General features: G+C 42.5%; 1 protein-coding gene across 3 annotated transcripts in view; it reads right to left on the bottom strand.

Moving 5' to 3' along the window:
• Positions 1–22832, bottom strand: part of TMEM232 (transmembrane protein 232) — a 199217-nt gene that overhangs the window by 171044 nt on the left and 5341 nt on the right. For 2 of the 3 annotated variants that reach the window (XM_083151677.1, XM_083151679.1), the window contains exon 2: positions 7443–7554. In XM_083151677.1, the coding sequence (XP_083007803.1) occupies positions 7443–7481 (39 nt within the window). In that variant the 5' untranslated portion in view covers positions 7482–7554. Of the gene's footprint in view, positions 1–7442; positions 7555–14593; positions 14742–22832 lie in introns of all 3 variants that reach the window. The other variant, XM_083151676.1, reaches the window with a different exon arrangement.

Genomic DNA, 22832 nt, shown 5'->3' with positions numbered 1-22832 from the left:
GTTATATGATGGAGCCTGGCAGGGGAGTTACACAACTCTCAGGAATGCTCAGTACATTTGTGCAATCAAGCATGGCTTGCCTGCTGATGGTCTGCTCCAGAAATCATTGTCATAATGCCAGTTAGGGGAAGCTGCAGCACTAACCCACTCCCATGCTCAAAAGCATTACTAAGACCAAATCCACACACAATTATGGTGCAAAACATACATGCAGACCGCAGGGGGTGGTTAGCTAGAGGAGGGCCCAGGGGCACTGACCACTTGTTACTCCAGTCTAAGCCACGCCTGGCCATACTCCATTTATGCCATACTGAATCTAGTTTACACAGATCAATCACCAGTAAACTCTACTCACCTATATGAGGCTACAGATTGTATGCAAGCAGCAGAGACATGTAACCCTTACATGAGCAAGTCATCACTTTCTTCCAGGATACAGATTAACTACACAGGTTCAGTGCCACTTAAAATCGACCTGACAGCCATCCGCACAACCTGTGTCATTAATATGTGTCCAGGATGAAAGGGATGGTTTGGCCACCCTATCTAACCCCAAAGTGTGTCTGTTGCTATCCAGTTTGTTTTATCACTTTATAGTATAGAAAAAACAATTGAATCACCAGTGCTACAAAGCAAATAGGAATAATGAATCTTTATGTATACATACCACTTTCCTCCGCCTGCGCCACCTCACAGGCCTCCTCATCCTCCTCTTCTTGGTGGTCCTCCGCAGCTGGCACCACCTCCATTTCAGCTGCTACCACCTCCTCCTCCACCAGCTCCTCCTGCTCAACCACCTCTGCAGCCTCCTCCTCCTCAACCACCTCTGCAGCCTCCTCCTCCACAACCACCTCTGCAGCCTCCTCCTCCCCAATATATCCATCTGGCACCTCCTCCCGGCCCTGCTCCTCCTCGGCCTCCTCCCTGGCCTGTCTTTGGCGTTCACGTGCTGTAATAAAATAAAAAATTAAAGAGTGTTAATGAATGCACATGATTTGTACATGCATCATTCCTTTAAAAAAAATACATATACCTACATTACAGCATGTCAAACAGGAAGTCACACATATATAGTGAATGATTTTTCTAATCATTAGCAGCCATGTACCCACATTAACTGAAATAATATATTAAAAACATTCACTGGTTAATATGTAATATTTGCATTAAAACTCACATCTTGCGATCTGTAGCCTAAGGCGTTGCAGTAGCTCCGGTTGCCGCCGGCGCAGATCTGACCACCTTCGCTCCAATTGGGCCACGGACCTCCGCACCTGTGTGCGTGCGAAGATCCGTCTGCGGGCAGTACGATAGGCCTGGCGCTTTTGGGCATTTGTAATAAAGGGCCCCGCACGCCCTAGCCTGGTCTCCATGACAGACACCAGGACCCTTAGCTCAGCAGTACAGAATGGTGCTGCACGATGGGAGGTCACCATTTTCCCAATGGGGCACCACAAGCAATCATGGACTGTCATTGGTTGGGAAGATTGTTATTTGGTATTAACTTTATTGTTCATTTTTACAGTTACAGCGTGTATGCGCCATAACAGACAGCTAACCCTTTGCATCGCAAACCCACACGTGCTGTACCTTTGCATAGTTTAGCAGACCATTATATATAATCTATAACATTCACCAAACATGGGTATAAGCAACAGGTGAAATAGTCTGCATCACTAGCCACTTACACCTAACTCAACACGGTACTAAACAGCTATTTTATACAAATAGCCAATAGTGGCAGACCTTTTCCCAAAATTAGGCCATGCTGCCATGTGTACACTTACCTTCTACTGGCCCATACTACAGAGGTGGAATGAAAAGTAGCTAGCATCCAGCCTGAATTTGGAGTGCTTTCACATGTGATTTGGATGCTAGCACTGATTACTTGTGTCTAAGTGGTGGACTGGATTTACATATGGAATGGGTAGTGTCAGTTGTACTACATACCAAACAAGTGCACAGTACAGATGTACAATCAAATATACATTTCATGTGTGACCTCAGTTTTATTTGGTCTTTGGTGTTGGAATCTGCATTTAGCTACTAAATCAGACTTACACAGTTTGCCAGGTTTTTGAGAAAAATGTATCCACACCAAGGGGCGTCCCGTATGCGCCGCACGGTTGACGCTGGCGTACAGGACGCGGCCGTACGGAACGCAGGTTGCAGCTGATTAACGCCAATTACAGAAATAGTATTTAAAGTTGTCCTAGAAAGGCAAACACTTGTTGCAAACATGGCAGGCTCAGAGTCAGAGGAAGACCAGGTGGTGCAGAATCTCTTGTCCCGCATGGAGGCCAACACCACCTATGTCCCACTCAACCCAGAGCACCCAGATGGCCCATCAACATCAGGCCAATCAGCAGCTGGGCCATCCTCAGCATCAGCAGAATCATTGGGAACACAGCAGGTGGCTTCCCAACAGAGTAGCCAGCCCAGCACTTCAGGTACAGCAACCGGTGGCCGTGGCAGTGCCCGTGGCCGTGCCCGTGCCCGTGGCCGCAGTGGGGCAACAGAGGAACCAACCACAAGAAACATGGCATATGAACCGCGGGAGCTTGACATCCTGGTGACCCGGGCACGTGATTTAATTGAGTGCCCAGCGGTGAAGTTGACACACACAAGGAGATGGAAGATCTGGGAGGAGATAACGGCGGAGATTAATGCAGTGGCTCCACAAGTTCGTCAGACGGAGCATGTTAAGAAGAGGCAAGTACATGTGTGTTACATTTGAGTAGTACAAGTCCAGTAATGTTAACATTCAATATTAGATGGAGTTGGGCAATGGGTGTTCACGTTGCTTGGAGGCACAGACATGTTGGCCATGACATTGAATTGATAGTTATTGGAGGGTGACTGTTTTTGTATCTTCTAAGGGTTGGTTTGAAAAATGAATATAATGTAAGTTTGGTGTCAGTAGGCACATGTTGTATTATGTTTCAGATTGCAATGGGTGCTACAGCAAACATGAGGAGTTACATGTATTAATATGTACACTTTGATTGCAGGTGGCACGACTTCAAAGGCAACCTCAAGAAGAAATTGACCCAGTGGTGGGAACACAGCCACACCTCTGGGGCTGGCCCCATGCCATCCAAGCTGGAGCTCACCCCCCTGGAAGAGATGGCCCAGTGCTGTATTGCAGTGGAGGAGGTCCGGGGGGGTGAGCACTATAGACAGCGAGTCCCCAGCGGAAGTGATGGCTTCTACGCTTGAAGGTAATTATTTGCCAGGCCATAAGTAGATGTTTAAAATTTGGCATGGAATGTGTGGTAATTGGTAATTTCTCATTCAACAGCATCCCCACCGCTTGGTCAAGATTCTCTTGAGGAGGTTGTGGAGTCTGTGCCACCTGGCCCCAGTAGCAGGCCCGTGCAGCAGCAGCCGGGATTGTCCGCGGCTGAATTGTCCATGTGGGGCCGTGTGCTGGATAGTATTGTGCAGCAGGGAGAGTCTGCATTCGAGCGGGTGCGTAGGGCCGAGGAGGTGCTGCAGGGTTTGACCACCAGCCAGCAGAGTATTGCTGCGAGCCTGCAGGCTATGAGTGCCAGCCAGCAAGCTATGAGTGCCAGCCACCAAGCTATTGCTGCTAGCCTGCAGGTGCTGGCTGATCAAGCCCTGCGGCAAAATGACCTCCTCCTCCGCCATAATGAACTTATGGTGGAGCTAGTTACCAGCAATAGGGCCCTAATGTCACCCGCTTCGGGTGCATTACCAACATCATCACTCCCTGCTGCCAGAGGGGGAAGAACATCCACCCCCTCACCAGCATGTGCTCCACATGAGCCACCATCTGACTCTGGCCGTGGACGAGGCCGAAGAACTGCTGCACGTGGCAAGGAGCCTGCCAGGGGCAAACGTGCCCGCAAATGAACTTGTGTCCCCATTAATCTCCCCCGTTATGTCTTCCCAAATCTTCCATTGAGCTGTGTGTGTCAGCATCCTGTGTCCAAATCCGTGCCCAGGGTCACCACTTTTGCCCGCGGTTCAAATGTCATGTTTGGTTCCCCTGTTGCCCTGTTTCGGCTAGCATTACTGTGTGCTGTACTTGAAGTGTTGGTGCTGTACTTTTGTTGTGAAGCCACCTGATGTGTTCCTAATGATTCTGCTGTGGCTATTTATTCTATATTATTTCTTTTTTGTCCTGTTATGGTCCCATTTGTTTTGTGATGTTTTTGTCATTTTTGGCAAAGTTTCGTTAATAAATGATATTTTGGACCCACAAATGTCTGTATTAATTGATACATGCAGAAGTGCCATGTGTATTAGTATTATTAATATTAAGTTGTGTGCATTATTTGCAGTGTAAAAGTGTGTGACAAGTGCAGCATGTAATGTTCCCTTTAAGCTGCAATGCTTCCAATTGTAGCAGTGAGAAGCGTGTAATTAACAAGTAATGGGTAAAGTATGTGATAGTATTGGGTTCAGGTGACATTGGTTGAGGTGCGTCCGTCCTGATTAGGCGTTCCGATTGCCTAGCGCATGACCGAGTGGTGTCCGCAAAGCAAGAGTAGCCTTTTGGACACCGCACATTTCTTCCCTTTTTGTTTGCGTGCATTCGGCGTGCTGTCCGAATGCACGCCTACCAAAATATGTGTACTCCCCCGTGTCCGCCCATGTTTCCGCCCAGTTTAGCCCACTTTGAAACTACGCCCCTGTGTCATTCCGCATGATGCCCATAACACACCCATATTGCCCGAGTGATTGCGGTGCACATTTCTGTACGGTATTAATGAGAACAAGTACGGAGACCATGCGTGGCACATGAGCGTCGCGTTCTCCACGCATGCGCAGACGGCTAAAAAACGCCATCCGAAAGAATACGGAAAAGTACGCACCGATCAGAATAAGGGCCGAGGTCCGGAGAATAGAATAGGTGGAGAGCGTAGCGAGTCACTGTGCCCGCAAGGGGCTTAGTTGCGCTCACCATGCTGTCTGGGTCCGGCCAGTCGGGATCCCGACGTCGAGCTAATGACTGTCGGGATCCCGACTGTCGGACCTCTATACCACACCCTTTTTCTTCAGTAGATACTGTAATACCATATATTAACAAGAGGCATAAGTTCTTGTGTCATGGTCAGAAAAATGGAGCAACAGGACTGTAGATCAAAAACTGGGCATATAAAGAAAGATAATGTGATAATCTTTAATGCACAAATGTTTAAGTTAATTTTTTAAGAAGACTGCAGTTAAAAATGAAAAATGAAAAACTGCAGTAGTTAATTTAACCCTAAGATTTATTGCCAAAATGTGTGAATTTGGAAGTACTGTAGAACAAATTATGGTCTTCATATAATTAATATTATTTATTATTGTTTATAATTATTTTTTAATTACTGCAGTATCTTCAAAACTAAAAAAATAATTTGCAGGATCTGTGAATGTGTCTATAAAATAAACATTTCTAAATTCCTTTTCATGAAAAATGGAAATAAAAATGAGCATAACTTGATTTTGGTCAGGTAATTTCATAGTGAGCCGCAATTGTAGCTCAAACTCATTAAAGAGATCAGTTTTCAAAACAGATTGATGCATGCTAGATGTGAATTTAAGATTGGGAGGAAGTAACATGAGCACATTTTGGTATTAAAATGGGTTACGTTTACCACTGCAGTTTTAATATCAACCTGTGTTGAAGCAAATCAAATCAAATTAAAGTAAAACAAACAAATTATATTGTTCCTGTAGAGATGTTAAACCAATGATCAATCAGAAACTTTTGACAAATGGCTTAGAAGCCTCTCAATTATTAATTTGCTGTTAAACCAAGGGATAGTGAGGCTTTTTATCCCTCAGGGTATAGACACTTGTGACAGCAGTGGTCAGAGTTGGTGTCGGATGACTCACTGACAGTTGGGAATCACAGCAGTCAGTATACTGACATCAGAATCCCGACTGTTCAACTGCCTGACAGTTGTGATTCCGACCAACTGGGGCTATTCTCCATTGTGGGGATCTGTAACCCCCATAGAGGGAGAACGGAACTTGTGGTGAGCGAACCTAGACACCGAGCCTGCAGCATGGCAAGCCCAGCAATGGGCTTTTTGCGCTCCCATTGGAATACCAGTGGTCGGAATTCCAATGTCAGTGTACTGGCAAGTCATACCACACCTGTTATAGCAGTGGACAGAGGCAGATCTACTAAGAAACTAATGAAGTTTAAGCTTCTGGGCCCCTAATCCCTGGGTAATATTTTTAAGCGAGTGAATTTTTCAACAAAATGGATGTAGTTTTTTTAAGCGTGTTTTATTAAAAGGACATTAATTTAGTGACAGAATCACCCATCTCGCATGTGCATCTTAACACCAAAAATCTGATTTTCATCGCTTGCTTTTACAGTATGTACTATAAAGTTATAGTTCATCATAAGGTAGAGCGACACCAATTGTTTCCTTTTTTTTATCTGTCTCTAAACATGATGGTGCATGGTACGGATACTTTTTGAAGACAACCTAAAAAAGGGGAAATCCTTGGGTGTAATCTCCAGTAAAGGACCTAATGCCAGGGCCAGATTAAGGAGGGGGGGGGGGGGGGGGGTGTCAGAGGGTTCAGTACCCCTGAGCCCCCTCTAGGAAGGGACCCCTGGGTTCGGCATGTATAAAGATTTTGTGCATAGGAGTGGGGTAGTGCTGCAGCTTCACCTATCTGCCAATGTGACAATAATTAATGTTGCTGAGCATCGGGAGCCAAGGCACACGGACTGCACAAGTTTGCAATGCATTACTGGGAGTTAACCAAGTCCCATAAGACTTTGCACAAGAGGTCAGAGGCTGAGAGGCTTATGCTGAGCTCTGATTGGTGGAGCTCATCACATTCTGCTTTTGAGACCCATGGAGGACAGCAGCAGCAGCCTCGTCATAGGAGGGCTTTTAATGAGAGGCAGGGCTGATCCTGTGAGGTCTCCTACAGAGGTAGGTACAGAGTGAAAAACACAGGCTTTTCATGTGGTGTGTGTATATGTATGTATATATATGTATATATATATATATATATATATATATATATATATATATATATATATATACACTGTATATCCCCCCTGTAGTTACCCATTGACCAAGTTTACACTGCCTTTACTCTGTGTTTTGACAGTGTAATATTCTCCCATGCAGTTTGCAGTCAGTAATGTCAAGAGGGAGGGGGACCCCTGTCTAAAGTGACCAAGGCCCCCTGAAGGCTTAATTCTGCCCTGTTATATTATATTTTGCATTATGTAGGAACATATGACTAGGATTAGGAAAACAATGTTGTCATTGTACTTTGACAATATCCAGATTGCCTACTGTATAAACCTTCAATGGATACAAATAAACTAATATTTATATTATTACATTTGTTTTTAGAATTAGCTACATTTCCTGGAGCATGAAGTGTACAGATAAATATATTGTGCATTATGTTACATACTTTACATTACAGACATCATACAGTATGACTACCTTGCATCGGAGAAGTATTTTCTTAGCAGAGTCAAGCATGCGCTCTTGTTCTCCAAGACCTTCTGCATCATTAAATTGTTTGATGAATTCCTCTGTGACTTCCAGCGGTCTTCTAAATAAAGATCACAAGGAACGCCATGATTTTAAATGTCATTTACTGACAAGAACCATAATCCACTATTGAACTATCAAAAGTAATAAAAGTTAAATATTCTTTGGTTGAAAAAGATATACTACAAATGACTGCACGGTATATATATATATCTAACTACTGTATGTCTCTCTTTCTGTAAATAACATATTATTTTAAAAGAACAAACTCAATAGAGAGCATGTCTTCATGGCATTTATGCCAACAAAAGTAAAAGTGATTACTTTTTAATTTTATTTTCCGAATGAAGGGGTTCACCCAATTATATGCGAGTTTAAAAAAGTGATCTGGCCCATCGATATTGTCATCAGGTACAAAAACATAGAAAACAGCTAACCTTAAATACCCAGTGGGGAGGCGTGTACATTACGGCCACACTGACAGCGCATAGCTATCTGCGGCAGTGGCCAGTAACGCGTCTCACCCGCATCCGGCCAAGATCAGTGACATCACCATCACCATAGTAATATATATACAAACTTAGATTCAAATATAACCCCTCCATTTTCACCAGAGAATTACGAGGTATTCTGCAGCAGGCAGTATATGCTGAGATTATCTCTGTTGATTTAATGAATGCATTCATTCCTGCTTACCCTATTGTCCCACTGTTCTACTGTATATCTAAGGAGCACAAATGTATGAAAGATCCCCCTGGCAGACCAATTGTGGCCGCCAGGGGGTCGATAATGTAACCCACGTCCATTTATTTGGACAGTCTATTCCAACCTTGCATACGTGGACAGCATAGGTACCTTTTAGACACCAATTTTTTTATTGAGAAATTTATGTGCATTGCCCACTTTCGATGGTGATATTTGCATGTTTTCTATTGATGTGGCAGCGTTATACACATCTATTCCTCATGACATTGGGCTATTGGCATTGAGACATTTTTTGGATAATAATCCTTTATATAAGGGTCCAGCCAGCAGACTAATTATCTAATTAATGCAGATGGTTTTGTCTAAGAATTTTTTTCTTTATAACAATCTATTTTTTCTCCAGACGATCGGTGTTGCGATGGGGGCGGAGGTAGGCCCCTCATACGTAAATATTTTTATGTTTGAATTTGAACAAAATTTATTTTTCAATAACCCCTGTATTGCTGATAAAATAATCTGCTATAATCGTTATATTGAGGATCTGTTGATATTCTGGAAGGGTCCTCCTCATGAATTGTGTAATTATCTTACCAATCATGATTAGGAGTTTGCCATATTCCCAAATGTTGTGTGTTAGACACATTGTATCAGATCCAATCGAAGTTTGTACCCAAATGGAGGCCATGGTTGAATGATTTTTAGCTCGTGGATACCCCATTGCAGAGCTATTGGCTACCAAAGCCAGAGTCAGGGCTTTGGAGTGTAATTCATTGTTGACATCCAAACCACGTGATGAAAAAATTGAGACTATGTTACCATGGGTAACCACGTAAACACAACTAAGTCCTACTGTTACCAAAATCGGACAGTGAGTTAGGTCTAAGTACAACTAGGTTGCTACCTAGCTTTAAACGGTCTAAAAATATTAGAAAAGTATTAGTTACATCCAATGCTTCCCCCTGTACTATAAAGAAGCCTCCTAGAACGTTAGGCTGTGTGCGGTGCACTTGCACTTCGTGCAAATTTATGCTGCCAGGGGCTAGGTTTAACCATCCACAAACCGGTCAAGAACTGTACATTAGACATTGTACAGCCAACTCCAGTCACTCCAGGTCACCCAAGTAGAGGTGGAAGAGATGTTCAAGATGGCCAAACTAAGGAAAGCACCAGGTCCTGACAGGGTGTCACCATCTGCCCTGAGAGTATGCGCGGGTCAACTTGACCTCATATTCACCAGGATCTTCAACAAATCACTGGAGCTATGCAAGGTTCCCTCCTGCCGCAACTATCATATCCCCTTCCCATATGTACCTCTTTCCCCATCCCCATGAGCTCCCAAGACCACTATCACCCCAATTGGGCCTCCACTATCACCCCAATTGGGCCTCTGACCGTCGACCAATCAGTATATCTGCCTCATAACTCCCCATGTTTGCCTATGACCTGCCCTCCTCATAAAGTATGTGCCACTGATCTTCCCAAGTGTGCCTCTGATCCCCCTCCCCATGTGTTTGTTCGACTCCCCTCTCCATATGCTTCTCTGACCCCCTTTCCCCATGTGTTCCTCTAACCCATTCTACTTATCTGGAGCTCCCACCATCTCTACTGTGCCTCTGCTCCCTCCCCAAGGCTGATGGCTACTAATCAGAAGTAGCATGGAGATTAATCTATGACAAAAGAGATCCGAGCACTGATGATTTTAGTGAAGCAACTAAAAGAAATAAAGCGGTCCGAGGGGCGAATGAATGCGCATGTGTGATCAGCAAGTGTGACAGTATACACGGGACTCACCCATCGTAAATGTGTCTGTTGTACAGGAGCACATAATTTCAAGACAGAGGGCGATACAGATACATAACTTTTGCTGTAAGTAATACAGTATAACATCATCTAGTGCACAGGTTCTCAAAGTCAGTCCTCAGGACCCCACACAGTGCATATTTTGCAGGTCTCCTCACAGAAGCAAGTGAAATAATTAGCCGCAACTGTCAATCTTTTAAAATGTGTCAGTCAATATCGAGTGCTCCTGTTGGGTGACCTGGAAAACGTGAACTGAGTACCGAGTTTAAGAACCACTAATCTAGTGCAACAAAATTGCACAGAACACAGGAGGTGACATTTAATAGGATGCGATTTTGGGGTTTTTTTTGCGATTTTTTCCCAAAAAAAATCCGAATTTGCATGTTTTCCAGAAATCGCCAACTTAATGATATTTGCAGTAAAAATCACACTTTTTGCCGCAAATTCTCATCTCATTAAATAGTCGAATTCGGGCAAAAAAATTTACTTAAAAATGCGATAAGGTGCGATTTTGGAAACGTCCTAAAAATCGCATCCTATTAAATCTCACCCAGGATGTGTGTTACCAATAAGCAACATAAAGAAAGTATTTCCAACAACTTTTTTCTACCTCAAACAATATAGAAACTAAACATAGTGTAATACATTCACAATTTGTTTTCAAGGCGAACAGAAGTAGTAATCCAAAATAGAAATCCAAATTAGGCTCATCAGAATAAAATATTTTTTCAATGCAAATTTTAACACTTCAAAAAGGTCCTTTGCAAAACTGATGCCTAGTACATCTAGAATATATCAGGCAGGAGGATGTCTGTACACTTCATTCATATGGAGAATTACTTCAAGGAACAAAATTGATATAATAATGTACTATGTCAAACAAACTGAAAATATCTCCTGCTGAAATATTAGGCTGTGTGCCTTAATAAAACATGATATGCGATCATCAAACGAGTCTTATAACCTAAAATAAAAGCCTCTCTTGGAACCCCAGGTGTCTTCATCTCAGATATGGTTTATTAAGGTATACAGACAAATAATTGAGCAGGACAGCTCTTCAATTTATTTTACACATTACAGCATTATATTACTAGTGTTCCTTAAGGTATTTCCCTGTACAGAGGTTCTCCCAGGGCCCCCCCCCCCCCCCCCCCCCGTGCCGCCCGGGTACCTGTCCTGCGGCGCTGTGTATTTAAAGCTGGCGGCGGAGGCAGCGGGGGTCCCTGCAGTCCATTAGAAATAACGAGCGCTATCCGCCGGGCTATGCGGAAGCGCTTCTGTTGTGAAAACACTGGCAGCACGGCGCACGCTGATTTCAGCCAATCAGCGTGCTGCCAGTGTTTTCACAACAGAAGCGGACAGCGCCGCAGGACAGGTACCCCCCCCCCCTCCCCCGGCACCGGGGCGCCCCCACCCCGACTCGCCTGGGGCGCTCCGGTGCCTTGCACCGGCCCTGGGTTCTCCCTCTGAAATATTTGTGAAATAATAGGCATCAGAGTTGCAAAGAAGTTTCTTTAAGTGTTGGAATTTGCATTGGAAAAAAATAAATACTGTACTATTCTGATGAGTCTATTCCAGATTCTGGAATGACTGTACACCTTGAGTCCTGTTAGAGAAAGTGCGCTATATAAATTAAACTTACTTACTTACTATTTTACTTTTTATTTTAGATTATTTGAGGCATCCACAACATTTGTTTGAAATACTGGTTTTCTGACCCACCTTCCTTGAGTGTGATTGTTGCCATCATACATGGGGCCAAATGTAATGTCGCCTGATCCCGTCAGTTGTGTGGGATGTGGATGCTGGCCGAACATTTTGTTAAGGGGCAATCACTTTTAAGACATGGTTTTGCCTTTTACGTGGTTGCCCCTTTAAAAAAAAGTGCAAGTTCGGCCAGCATCTTGTGTAGCCGCTGAACTCAGGAGCATTTATTTATTCAGGCTTACCAATATGGCGCCTCCTATGGAGAGTGAGGGCCCACAATTAACATTTTTTTATGTAATTTATTTTATGGACATAGATATGCCCCATGCCAGTACAAGGGCCCACTGTGGCTCTCTATGGGCCAGATGTACTAAGCTTGGAAAGTGATAAAATGGAGAGTAATAAAGTACGAGGCAATCAGCTGCTAAATGCCATGGCACAGGTGGAGCAGAAAGCATATCAGATAGGAACTGAATGTTTTTTTTTAATCACTTTTCAAGGCTTAGTACATCTCGTCCTATGGCCCTGAAATTAGCACTCAGGATCATATTGCAATATGATATCAATTCTGCTGAATGCATGATCCAGCACCCGCATTGTCTCCTGGGCTCTGTGCCCAGGAGACAATCAAGAACAGGCAAATATATTGAGTTCCATGCTGTAAAGACTTGATTTCATAACAAATATATAGTTTTTTTTACAATGGGCCTGATTCAGCCCTAAATGCGCATATGTGACACTGGCAGGGATGAACACCTGCTACTTTTACTAATCGCAAGCCGTTCATACGGTGATTGACAGACAGTGTGTGTAAGTATGTAATAAAAATGCAGGCATGCCCAAGAGTTTTAGGGGAGGGTGTGTGATGTCAGCAACAAGCCGGATATGCCTGGGTCTTTCTCAGCCACAAGCTGGGATTTCACTATAGCAGGGTGGCATCTACCTGATCGCTGTCTGGTCTGAATTACCCCCAATATGCTGATGTGATATTAAAAATAATCTTTATCCTTAGTAACAGTTTGCAACCACTTTAAAATGTATTGTAATACTAATGTGAGGTGCCTTAAAAAGTAATTAGCTGACAAAAGTTTTAAAGTTAAATTCACATTCATTATCTTAATACAGTACCCAATCGCAATTTGTTCTTAGATATTAATAATATGCTCTATAATCCTCCCCATTGCCTAAGCAGATATGTTTAAATATCTGCATAAATATCTAAAAAAATGATGCCACTCATAATGGATGCAGTGGGTGCATGGCACACAGGTCCCTGATTCCAGGGGGGCCCACACTGCACCTAATTCTTGAATACCTGCCCCTCCCGAGTCCAACGTTGCTGGCAGCAGCGCTGCACAATTCACCAGAAAAAATGGATCTGTGATCATTTTCCCTTTGTTTTGTGCATGTGCAGAAGGAAAATGGCTGCAGCGCCATTTTCCTGGAGGCCTGCACATGCAAACTGGACTCTTGTACAGCACTACTGTCTCCTAGAGACCCTAGTGCTCAGAGTCCCACCGCACTGCCAGCTAGCCTATTACATATGGGCCCCCTCTTGTTGAAAGTTCTCTGTATATTTCACCATTTTTGGGCAGTGCTGAAGCATGAATAAAGCTGGGTGCACACAATGAGATACTATGGATAAGTTATCATTACATCATATAGTGTGTACGCACTATAAGCCCGCTACCATGGGTCCGTGACAACATCCTGTTCTCCATAACTGCAGCTCAATCTGTGGATATCCTCAACAACAGCAATCTCCTGGACGTGGCCATCGACGAGATATTGTGGGTCTTTTGGACGATCTCACAGGGTGTATGCACTTCATCATTTGACTGGAAGCTCAAGGGAAATCGTTGACAATAGCATATCATTTGCACATCGTATAGAGGGGTGACGTGCTAAGCTAAGTTTGCCCCCCGCCACGCTCCGAACATCCCCGCTGCTTTATTGATGGATGTTTTGCATAAACATCCATTTGCAGGGTAGCATACGGGGGCAAAATCATTCGATGGTCACCGACCATCGAATGATTTTTTCCCATGCTCGCAAATCTAAGTCAGTCTGGGCTGACTTAGACCTGCAGTGTCCGGGCCCCCGGCAGGCAGCTGCCCACCTGCGTTCGCATGGGGATGCCCAATGTTTTCCTGGGCTCATCCAGCGTGGTAGGCCCAGGAAATGCTGGGCGTCTCCATGCACACACCTCCCGCCCACCTCCATCCTGTCCCCCCTCCCCGTGCGAGCGCCACACCGACTATGCAAGTCACTGAAGGTGCCCACAAAGGAGCCCTGCACATGCATACATTCGCATACGCAGTGCTAAAACATTGGTCCCCAGTGCGAACACGCCAGGGACCAAATCAACTAGAATCAGGCCCATTGTGTACCCAGTTTTAGAGTATTCTCTTTTTGATAAAATGTAACTGACATGTTATGCTATTTGAGCGTTTTGCCACAGTTTATCAGTCATTGTCTAGCAGAGACACAGCCATAACATTTCGCAACTTAGATGCTAGAGTTTCATCTTGAAATAATTCAAAAGGCAAAATCTTTTAAAGTAAAGTCTCCTGCAACTTGTAGGCTATGACATTTATACCAATGTTCTTTGTTTTTTGGTTTAACAGAGTATTCCAGTATGCCAGAGTAATCCATATATTGACAGTATTTAGTTATAAAATGTGCAAGGATAGAACAGAGTATATTATATTGTATGTACCACAAATAGCCAATGCATGTTAGAAACTTTTAAATCCCAAAGAAATCAATTAGCTGTAATCTCATTATTCAGAATTAGCTATATCACAAAGGAAAAAATAATTAACTCAGATAATCATTATCATAAAAATCTCATAATCTAAACATCAGGTGTATACAGTAATCTATACCTGTGAAATGTTGGCTTTCCAACAAGGCTTTTCTCAGTTTTCTCTAATAACTGTTTTTGAAGTTCATGGTGATGTTTTGTGGATATTATTCCAAATTTTTGAATGACAGGGACATTAGCAATTGGCATTCTTGTCTTCTGATGAAGTACTACATGGATAAAACAGTGTCATAAATAAATAATAGGCAAAAACTTTTTTAACTTACAAATATTTTAGAACCTTGATGGCGAAACTTAATACTCCAGATGTTTTTAAACTACACATCCCAGCATGTTCTGTATCAGATTTAGCATGGGCAAAATAGCAAAACTGAAGCAGAGCATGCTGGGATGTGAAGTTTAAAAACATCTGGAGTGTCAAGGTTAGCCATCAAGGTTCTAGAACATCATTAATCATGTAGACCAATCATTAAAATAAAATTAATATGAGTGAATATTGCTGTGCTTTCATCACATTTTTTTTAAAGCGATAGCAAGTGGCCCAATACATACAATTATGAAAATCAAGTAAAGACAATATGCACAGAATATTGCATTTATTTCACATGCAATTTTAGGCTTTGCACATACGAAAACACTATTACTAATAATATATTATTATAGGTGCATTAAACAGAACATACGGTAGATCCTTTATACCCATAGTTGCCTTATCATCTGCATTCTGCAGGAGACTCCCTGAAATAGCAGCAATCTCCCTCTCTCCCTCATTAGACTACCAATCTCCCTCATTTCTCCTAGCCCACATTACACTGTTACATTCTTGGGAAAAAAGGAATGAGAGATAGATTTAAAATGAATCATCAGCACCATTTCCCAGCACTTTAGCAAGTATAGTAGCGCTTACTAACTGCTTTTTGGGCTCATCTACATTTGGATCTAAGTGATTTTAAAAGATTCCTCTCAGATGTAGCAGTACACACCCATGATTCTAGGTGCCATGTTCACAATCTCTTTTCACAATCTCTCCATATATGGAACTAGCCACGTGGAGCATGACACACACCCTCAATGGGGCGCTGTGCAAAATTCTATTACTAATTATAATCTCCCCAAAACTAGTTTTCAAAAGTAGGCAAGTATGTTTATACCACACCCGTTAGTAACTTGGAAAAGCAGGATCTTTGTTGAACATGAGTGCTTGATTTGTCTCTATGGAAAATTACCCAAAGATTAGTCCTCCTGCCAATCAAAGTGGGTGGTTCTGACACACCCCTGTCACCTCATTCTTTGCATCTTCTGTCTTCTGTAATGGATTTACAAGCCTCTCTTTTGGGGCTGTTTATCTCACAAGCTTTGGCTCTTACCACTGCATTTCTTGGTGGACCCTTCATGTCCTAGTACCACATCAAAATGGGTATATAAATTGAAAACATAAGCTATTCTGTTTTTAGTAGAACAGTCACAGTTCCCCAATTGCGAAAAGCAAAGAGATTTGTCATACAAGTGTCCATTTCCAAGAAGAGCTGCTTACTAGCTAATGCAAGAAGCTTAGCAGGTAAAACCAGGGAACTAAAAACTGTGGTCACTAGGGACGATTATGACATTATTGGTATTACAGAAAAATGAATCGCACAACTTTGCATTAAGCATGGAGGGATATACACTCTACAGCAGGCATGTCCAAACTATGTCCCTCCAACTTTTGTGAAACTACAAGTCCCATCATTCCTTGCCACATTTTTGCTATTAGGGAATGCTAAAATTATGGCAAGGCATGCTGGGATGTGTAGTTTCACAACAGCTGGAGGGCCACAGTTTGGACATGCCTGCTCTACAGGAAAGACAGGGAAAATAGAAGGGTGTGTGTGCTTATATGTAAAAAAATAACTTAACACCATGTGAGAAAGAAATGAGCATAAGTACAGAGGAAGATAACATGGAGGCCGTGTGGGCAGAGATTACCGACAAAAACAAAAAACCTAATAACAAAATTTTAATAGCGGTATACTATAGACCACCAAACATAAACAAAAGGGAAGAGTCTATTCTTTTAACCCAAATCAAACAATCATCAGATCAGGGGCAGATACTAATTATTTTAATTTACCGGACATAAATTGGAAAAACGAAACATGTAAAACTGAAAGAAGCAGGGAGTTCCTAAGCTTACTCAAAGACCAGTTTATCACACAAACGGTAGAAGCTCCAACTCGAAATAAGGCACTATTGAACTTACAGTAGTATTAACAAATAACATAGATTTAGTCTCAAACACCAAAGTAATTGAACATCTAGGGAACATTGACCACAACATGGTTTCATTGGAAATCAACTTCAGTAAATTACATCATAAGGGACCGGCAAAAATGCTAAACTTCAGAAAAGCTAACTTCGAATTATTCAGGGAAGCATGAAAAGAAATGGTGTGGGAAACGGTTTTTGAGGGGAAAAATGCAGAGGAAATGTGGGATACTCTAAAAAATGTGCTTGAATCATTAACTATCAAATACATTCCCAAAGTAAATAAAGGTAAATTCAATAAAAAAAATCCACCATGGTTGGACAAAACAGTGAGGACAGCAATCAACAATAAAACAAGAGCATTTAAATTCTATAAAAATAACTTAAATGAAGAGGCTTTCAACAAATACAAAGAATCAAACAAAACTTGTAAAGGGGTAATCAAAGTAGCTAAAAGGGATTATGAAGAGTGCATAGCCACTGAAAGCAAAACCAACCCCAAGAAGTTCTTCAAATACATAAATAATTTAAGAAAACATTGACCCATTAACCAATACCAATGGAAACATTTTTACAGAGGATAAGGGAAAAGCAGAACTGTTAAATTAGTATTTACTAAGGGAGAGCAGACAGTGGAACGCACAAGTACCACAAATGGGATGAACAAGCCGGATCTAAATATTGTTTTCACGACCGAGGAAATAATATTGAAGCTCAGCAAACTCAAAACAAATAAATCACCAGGGTGAGATTCATCCTAGGGTACTAATAGAATTAAGGGAGGAACTAGCGACCCCTCTGCATTACATCTTTGATAATACACTTTCATCAGGTAAGGTACCTAAAGATTGGAGAATAGCAGAGGTAGTGCCAATATTCAAAAAAGGAAAAAGGGAGGATCCAGCTAATTACAGACCTATGAGTTTAACATCAATAGTGGGTAAACTATTTAAAGGATTTTTAAGGGATGGTATCCAGGAATATTTAGCCCGTCATAGTTTACTCAGTATTAACCAGCATGGGTTTGTTAAAAATTGTTCATGCCAAACTAATCTACTTGGTTTCTATGAGGAGGTAAGCAAAAACATTGATAATGGAAACAATGTAGATGTGATTTTACTAGATTTTGCTAAAGCTTTTGATACAGTACCGCTCAACAGTTTGATAAAAAAAAATGGAAATAAAATGGAGGACATGGGATTAGGGGATAACATCTGTAGATGGGTTGGGAATTGGCTGTGTAGTAGAGAACAAAGTGTAACTGTGAAGAGTGCCGTATCAAAAATGATACCAGTACTAAGTGGAGTGCCACAGGGTTCGGTACTAGGGCCCATTTTGTTCAACATTTTTATTAATGATATTGGGATGGGGTTATTCAGCAATGTACCCAATCCTTGCAGATGACACAAAACTAAGCAAGGCTATTAAAACATCAGAATATGTCACCACGCTTCAAAATGATCTTAACAAACTAGATAAGTGGGCAAAAAAGTGGAAGATGAGGTTCAATGTGGACAAATCCAAAGTCATGCACCTTGGGAGACATAACCAGTGTGCTAGCTATAACCTAAGTGGGGAGGAATTGGGAAATTCAGTACTTGAAAAGGATCTAGGAGTCTAAATAGACTAATAGACAAACTGGGGTGTAGTGCTCAATGTAACATAGCAACAAAAAGGCCAATAAAATTATAGCATGTATCAAAAGAGGCATGGAAACTAGGGACTCAAAAGTAATTATGCCTCTGTACAAATCATTGGTTAGATTGGGTCTATTTACACTATGGAAGAGACATTTAAGGGGGGACATGCTCAACATGTACAAATATATCAGGGGCCAATATAAGGAACTATCAAACACCCTTTTTTTCTGCTAGAAAGGAATCTAGGATGCGAGAGTTTAGATTAGAAGAAATCTAGTGAAAAAATGGGACAAGAGTCGTGAGCATTGCTCAGAATGGACTTAGGTCAGTTGCATAGCTCCCAACATTTGATTCCTGTGAGGAGGGACAGTGTGCGCGGCAAAGGTGTGCGCCAAACTTTTGAGGGTGTGGCCTAGTGGGAAGGGGGCATGGCCTGTACTCGCGATGCTACCAATGCTGTGGGGGCATGCCCAACAGCTCCATGAGCCGCTGGCTTTGGCCCCAGCCCCTCTGTTTGCAGGAATAGATGCTGTGTGCATGCACACAGCGTCTGTTCACAGGTGAAAGGGGCGGACTCCCAACTGTCCCCCCCCTGCCGCGGGACACTGCCAGCCCCTGAGGACTAAGGGAACTACTGTTGCCCCTGCCACACTCAATGTTTTTCGCTATCAGCTGTGACCATCTGCATCTCCCTGTCACCCATATTGTGAACTTGGGTTTGGGTGGAGGAGGGGGCACAAATTATATTTTTTGCACCTAGGCCCACAATCCACAAGCTACGTCACTCCACTGGTTGGAAGGCCAGGGATTGCTGCTGAATCACACCCGCCCCTTACAGTAATGAGTAGTATTGTGTGTGTGTGCGGATGGGGTGTTTGGGGGCTAATACTCTGGCTGCGATGCTCATGGCACCCCTTTTGATGTTACACAACAAATACTTTTTTTATTTACTAGCATTGCACCAAGGCGTAGAGACTCTGTGGGGGCATCGTCACCTTCAAAAATTGTATATTATATAAATAAATAACACACTTTTATGGTGGGCTGCCCGTTATTAACAAAATGAGCAGAAATGCAGAGCAACAAATTTTGCATCACACACAAAATGACTAACAGATCTCTTTAATAAATAGTAGCAGTGGATTTCTGTCACCGTGTACAATGCTCAAGGAAACAGAAAGCCCTAACTTAGACTTTCAGTAACACTTGTAGCACAATAAGTACATTTAAGGAAAATACAGTTTCACAATACATAAAGAGGATGGGCTGTTATCTTCTCTAAACCTAGAAATCCAAATCACACAATAATTCTCTCATACAGTACATGGTGGTTTTAAAATGGGACAGGAAAGGTGTTTTCAAGTCACTTGCTGCCATCTAGTGTCCAAACATCAATTTTTCTACACTTTATTGAATATATACAAACTAAAATAAATTAAACTCTATACCCCCTGTAAAATAGGTGTATTTGTATAAGTAAATACGCCTATTTTATGCGTATTCGTATTTTCGGCATTTACTAGTAGGGTCCCCCGTATTTTTTGAACCAGCATCAGGCCCAACCAGCCAGAAGGGTAATGCCACAGCCTAGGCAGGGATCCTGGGGAAGTGGGGACCCCCCAATGAAGGGGCCCCACCTCCAAAATTTACCTGCCCAGACAGAAGCCTGGGGCTGTCCACGATGCCCCTGGGCATTGGGCACTGGGCTGATGGTAGTGTAAAAATAGAAAAAACTATTGTGTATTGTTGTGAAACTGAGTCCCAGCAAGCCTGCTCCACATGCAGAGACTTGAAGAACCACAAGTCCCAGCATGCGGACCATTAGAGGGCCCGCTGGGACTTGTAGTCCCACAACAGTCCAAATTATTAAATAAAAACACACACAAACCATTAAAGTATAACTTTTTCACATACACAGCGCATACATACTGATACTTACCTACCTTGACATGTAGGTAGGTATCCTCTGTTTGCTGGTCCTGAAGAAAATCCATATGGGTACCTGTGTAAGAAAACCATACTCCCGGGGGTCCTCCGGCGTAGATCACGTCATCTTCTTTCCAAGTAGGCTGGACTGGGGAGAAGCTGGAGGATGTGTGTTTACTTCCTGCGACTCCTCCCTCCGAACAGCGATACTGGCAACTTGCGGGGCCTAGCAGCCAATCAGGACCAATATCGATATTGGGGGGGGCGCAGGATGTAAACAGACATTGTGCGGCTTCTGCCCAGTCTGTGATTGGTATCGGGTACTCGGTCTGTTATTTTGACAAGTTCTCTGAATGCCTACTTGGAAAGAAGAGGACGTGATCTATGCCAGAGGACCCACGTGAGTATGGTTTCCTTCCACAGGTACCCATATGGATTTTCTTCTGGACCAGCAGATAGAGGATACCTACCTACGTGTCAAGCTAGGTAAGTATCAGTATTTATGGGCTGTGGATGTTATAAAGTTATACTTGAATGATGTGTGTGTTTTTATTTATCTATTTGTACTGTTGTGGAATGCTGCATGCTGGGACTTGTGGTTCTCCAAGACCCTGCGGTGCAGGTTAGCTGGGACTCATTGTTCTACAACAATACGCATTAGTTTTATTTTTATTTTTACACTACCATTTTTTTAAATGATTTATTTATTTTTTTCATTTATTTTTTTTACACTGCAGCCTGCACGGATCTGACTGATCCAAGCAGACTGCTGACTAAATATGAATAAGACCGAATATGACTGGCTACACCATCGGAAGAATCCGAATCTGTAAATACGGCAGATAAGTAAATCTGCCCTATTTACGAATCATATTTTAGACAAAATACGACCAATGCCAGATGTATTCTGTCATATTAAGAATAAATGTATTATTAAATAATAAATTTCCGCCTCTACCACTAATTTATTGACTACCTTTTATGTCCTACGAAGGATTAGGATAGGATTAGGATATGACACCAATGGTAAGAAATCTCCATTTTTTTTAAAGCGGCAATCATTTACACTTCAAAATCAAATTGGTTTTGCACTGTAAATGATTGCCCATACTTGCCTACTTTTAAAAATTAGTTTCAGGGAGATTATAGTTGGTAGTAGAATTTTACACAGCGCTCCAGTGAGGGGGGTGTCATGCTCCTCCCAAAGGGCGTGTCTGTGGAGAGATTGTGAAAAGAGATTGTGAACGTGGCACCTAGAAGTGTGGGTGTGCACTGCTACATCTGAGAGGAATCTTTTAAAACTACTTATATGCAAACATACCTCCCAACTTTTCCAATGAAAATATAGGGACCGCGCGAGCACCCGAAAGGGGCGTTGCTTATGCAAATGAGGGTGCAGCGTATGCAAATGAGGGCCGCTTCCACGTTTGCGGCCACTGCGTATCTGAATAGACGCTGTGCTGACGCTATTCGGTCAGATTGGTGGGGACTACAAACGGCAACCCCACCCCCCCTACCCCCGCTGGAGGGACGCGGGAACGTCCCCAAAAACCGGGACGTTCCCACGTTTAGCGGGACAGTTGAGCGGTATGTGCAAATTTAGATGAGCCCCAAAGCATAGTAAGAGCTACTATACTTGGTAAAGTTCTGGGAAATGGTGCTGATGATTCAATGTAAATGTATCTGTCTCTTATTCCTTTTTTCACCAAAAATTTAAAAGTGTAATGTGGGCTAAGTGAGATGAGGGAGATTGCTAGACTAATGAGGGAGATAGGGAGATTGCTGCTATTTCAGGGAGTCTCCTGCAGAATGCAGGAGGGTAGGCAACTGTGTGATTGACACTTTTAAAAAACTATAGATTTCTTAACAAATGTCTCACTTTCTGAATCTCTCATCCTATTACATTTCACCCCAATTATCTGTTTCCTCATGAAGGTTTCTCTCATTTTCAATTGTTCTAAAAATGTCAATAGAAAGTGCAAATGATTGGTGTCACTGCCCTACCTACTGTAATCAATATGGTGTTAGGAGGGATTGAGATGAGGTGATAACCTTGACCCCGTTCCCTCCTTAGAAGGACACACATCGTGCATTTTGAACAAAAAAAACACAGCCCTGGGTAAGGCAAACAGTATATGAGGAGAGTTATGCGCACTGTAACACAATTTGAAGAAAACACCAAGAAAGGCTGAACCTTTACCAGTCCTAGAATGTACAAGGAGGAACTCTGTCACATTGGGCCTAATTCAGACCTGATCACAGGACAAATTTCTTCTGAAAATGGACAAAACCATTTGCACTGCCGGTGGGGCAAAGGTAAAATGTGCAGAGAGTGGGTGAGTTATATTGTTTCTGTGCAGGATAAATGGGTCACCAGCATGTTGGTCGATAGTCATTAGGTCAACACCATTAGGTTGACATGTATTTAGGTCAACATGCAGGAAGGTAGACATGAGCCTAGGTCGACATGGATTAGGTTGACAGGGTCAT

Source organism: Crinia signifera, chromosome 1 (genome assembly GCF_055691185.1).
Source record: "Crinia signifera chromosome 1, ASM5569118v1, whole genome shotgun sequence".
NCBI classification, from domain to species: Eukaryota; Metazoa; Chordata; class Amphibia; order Anura; family Myobatrachidae; genus Crinia; species Crinia signifera.
Note: the sequence above shows the minus strand (reverse complement) of the source record. Positions and strands in the feature narration are given on the sequence as shown.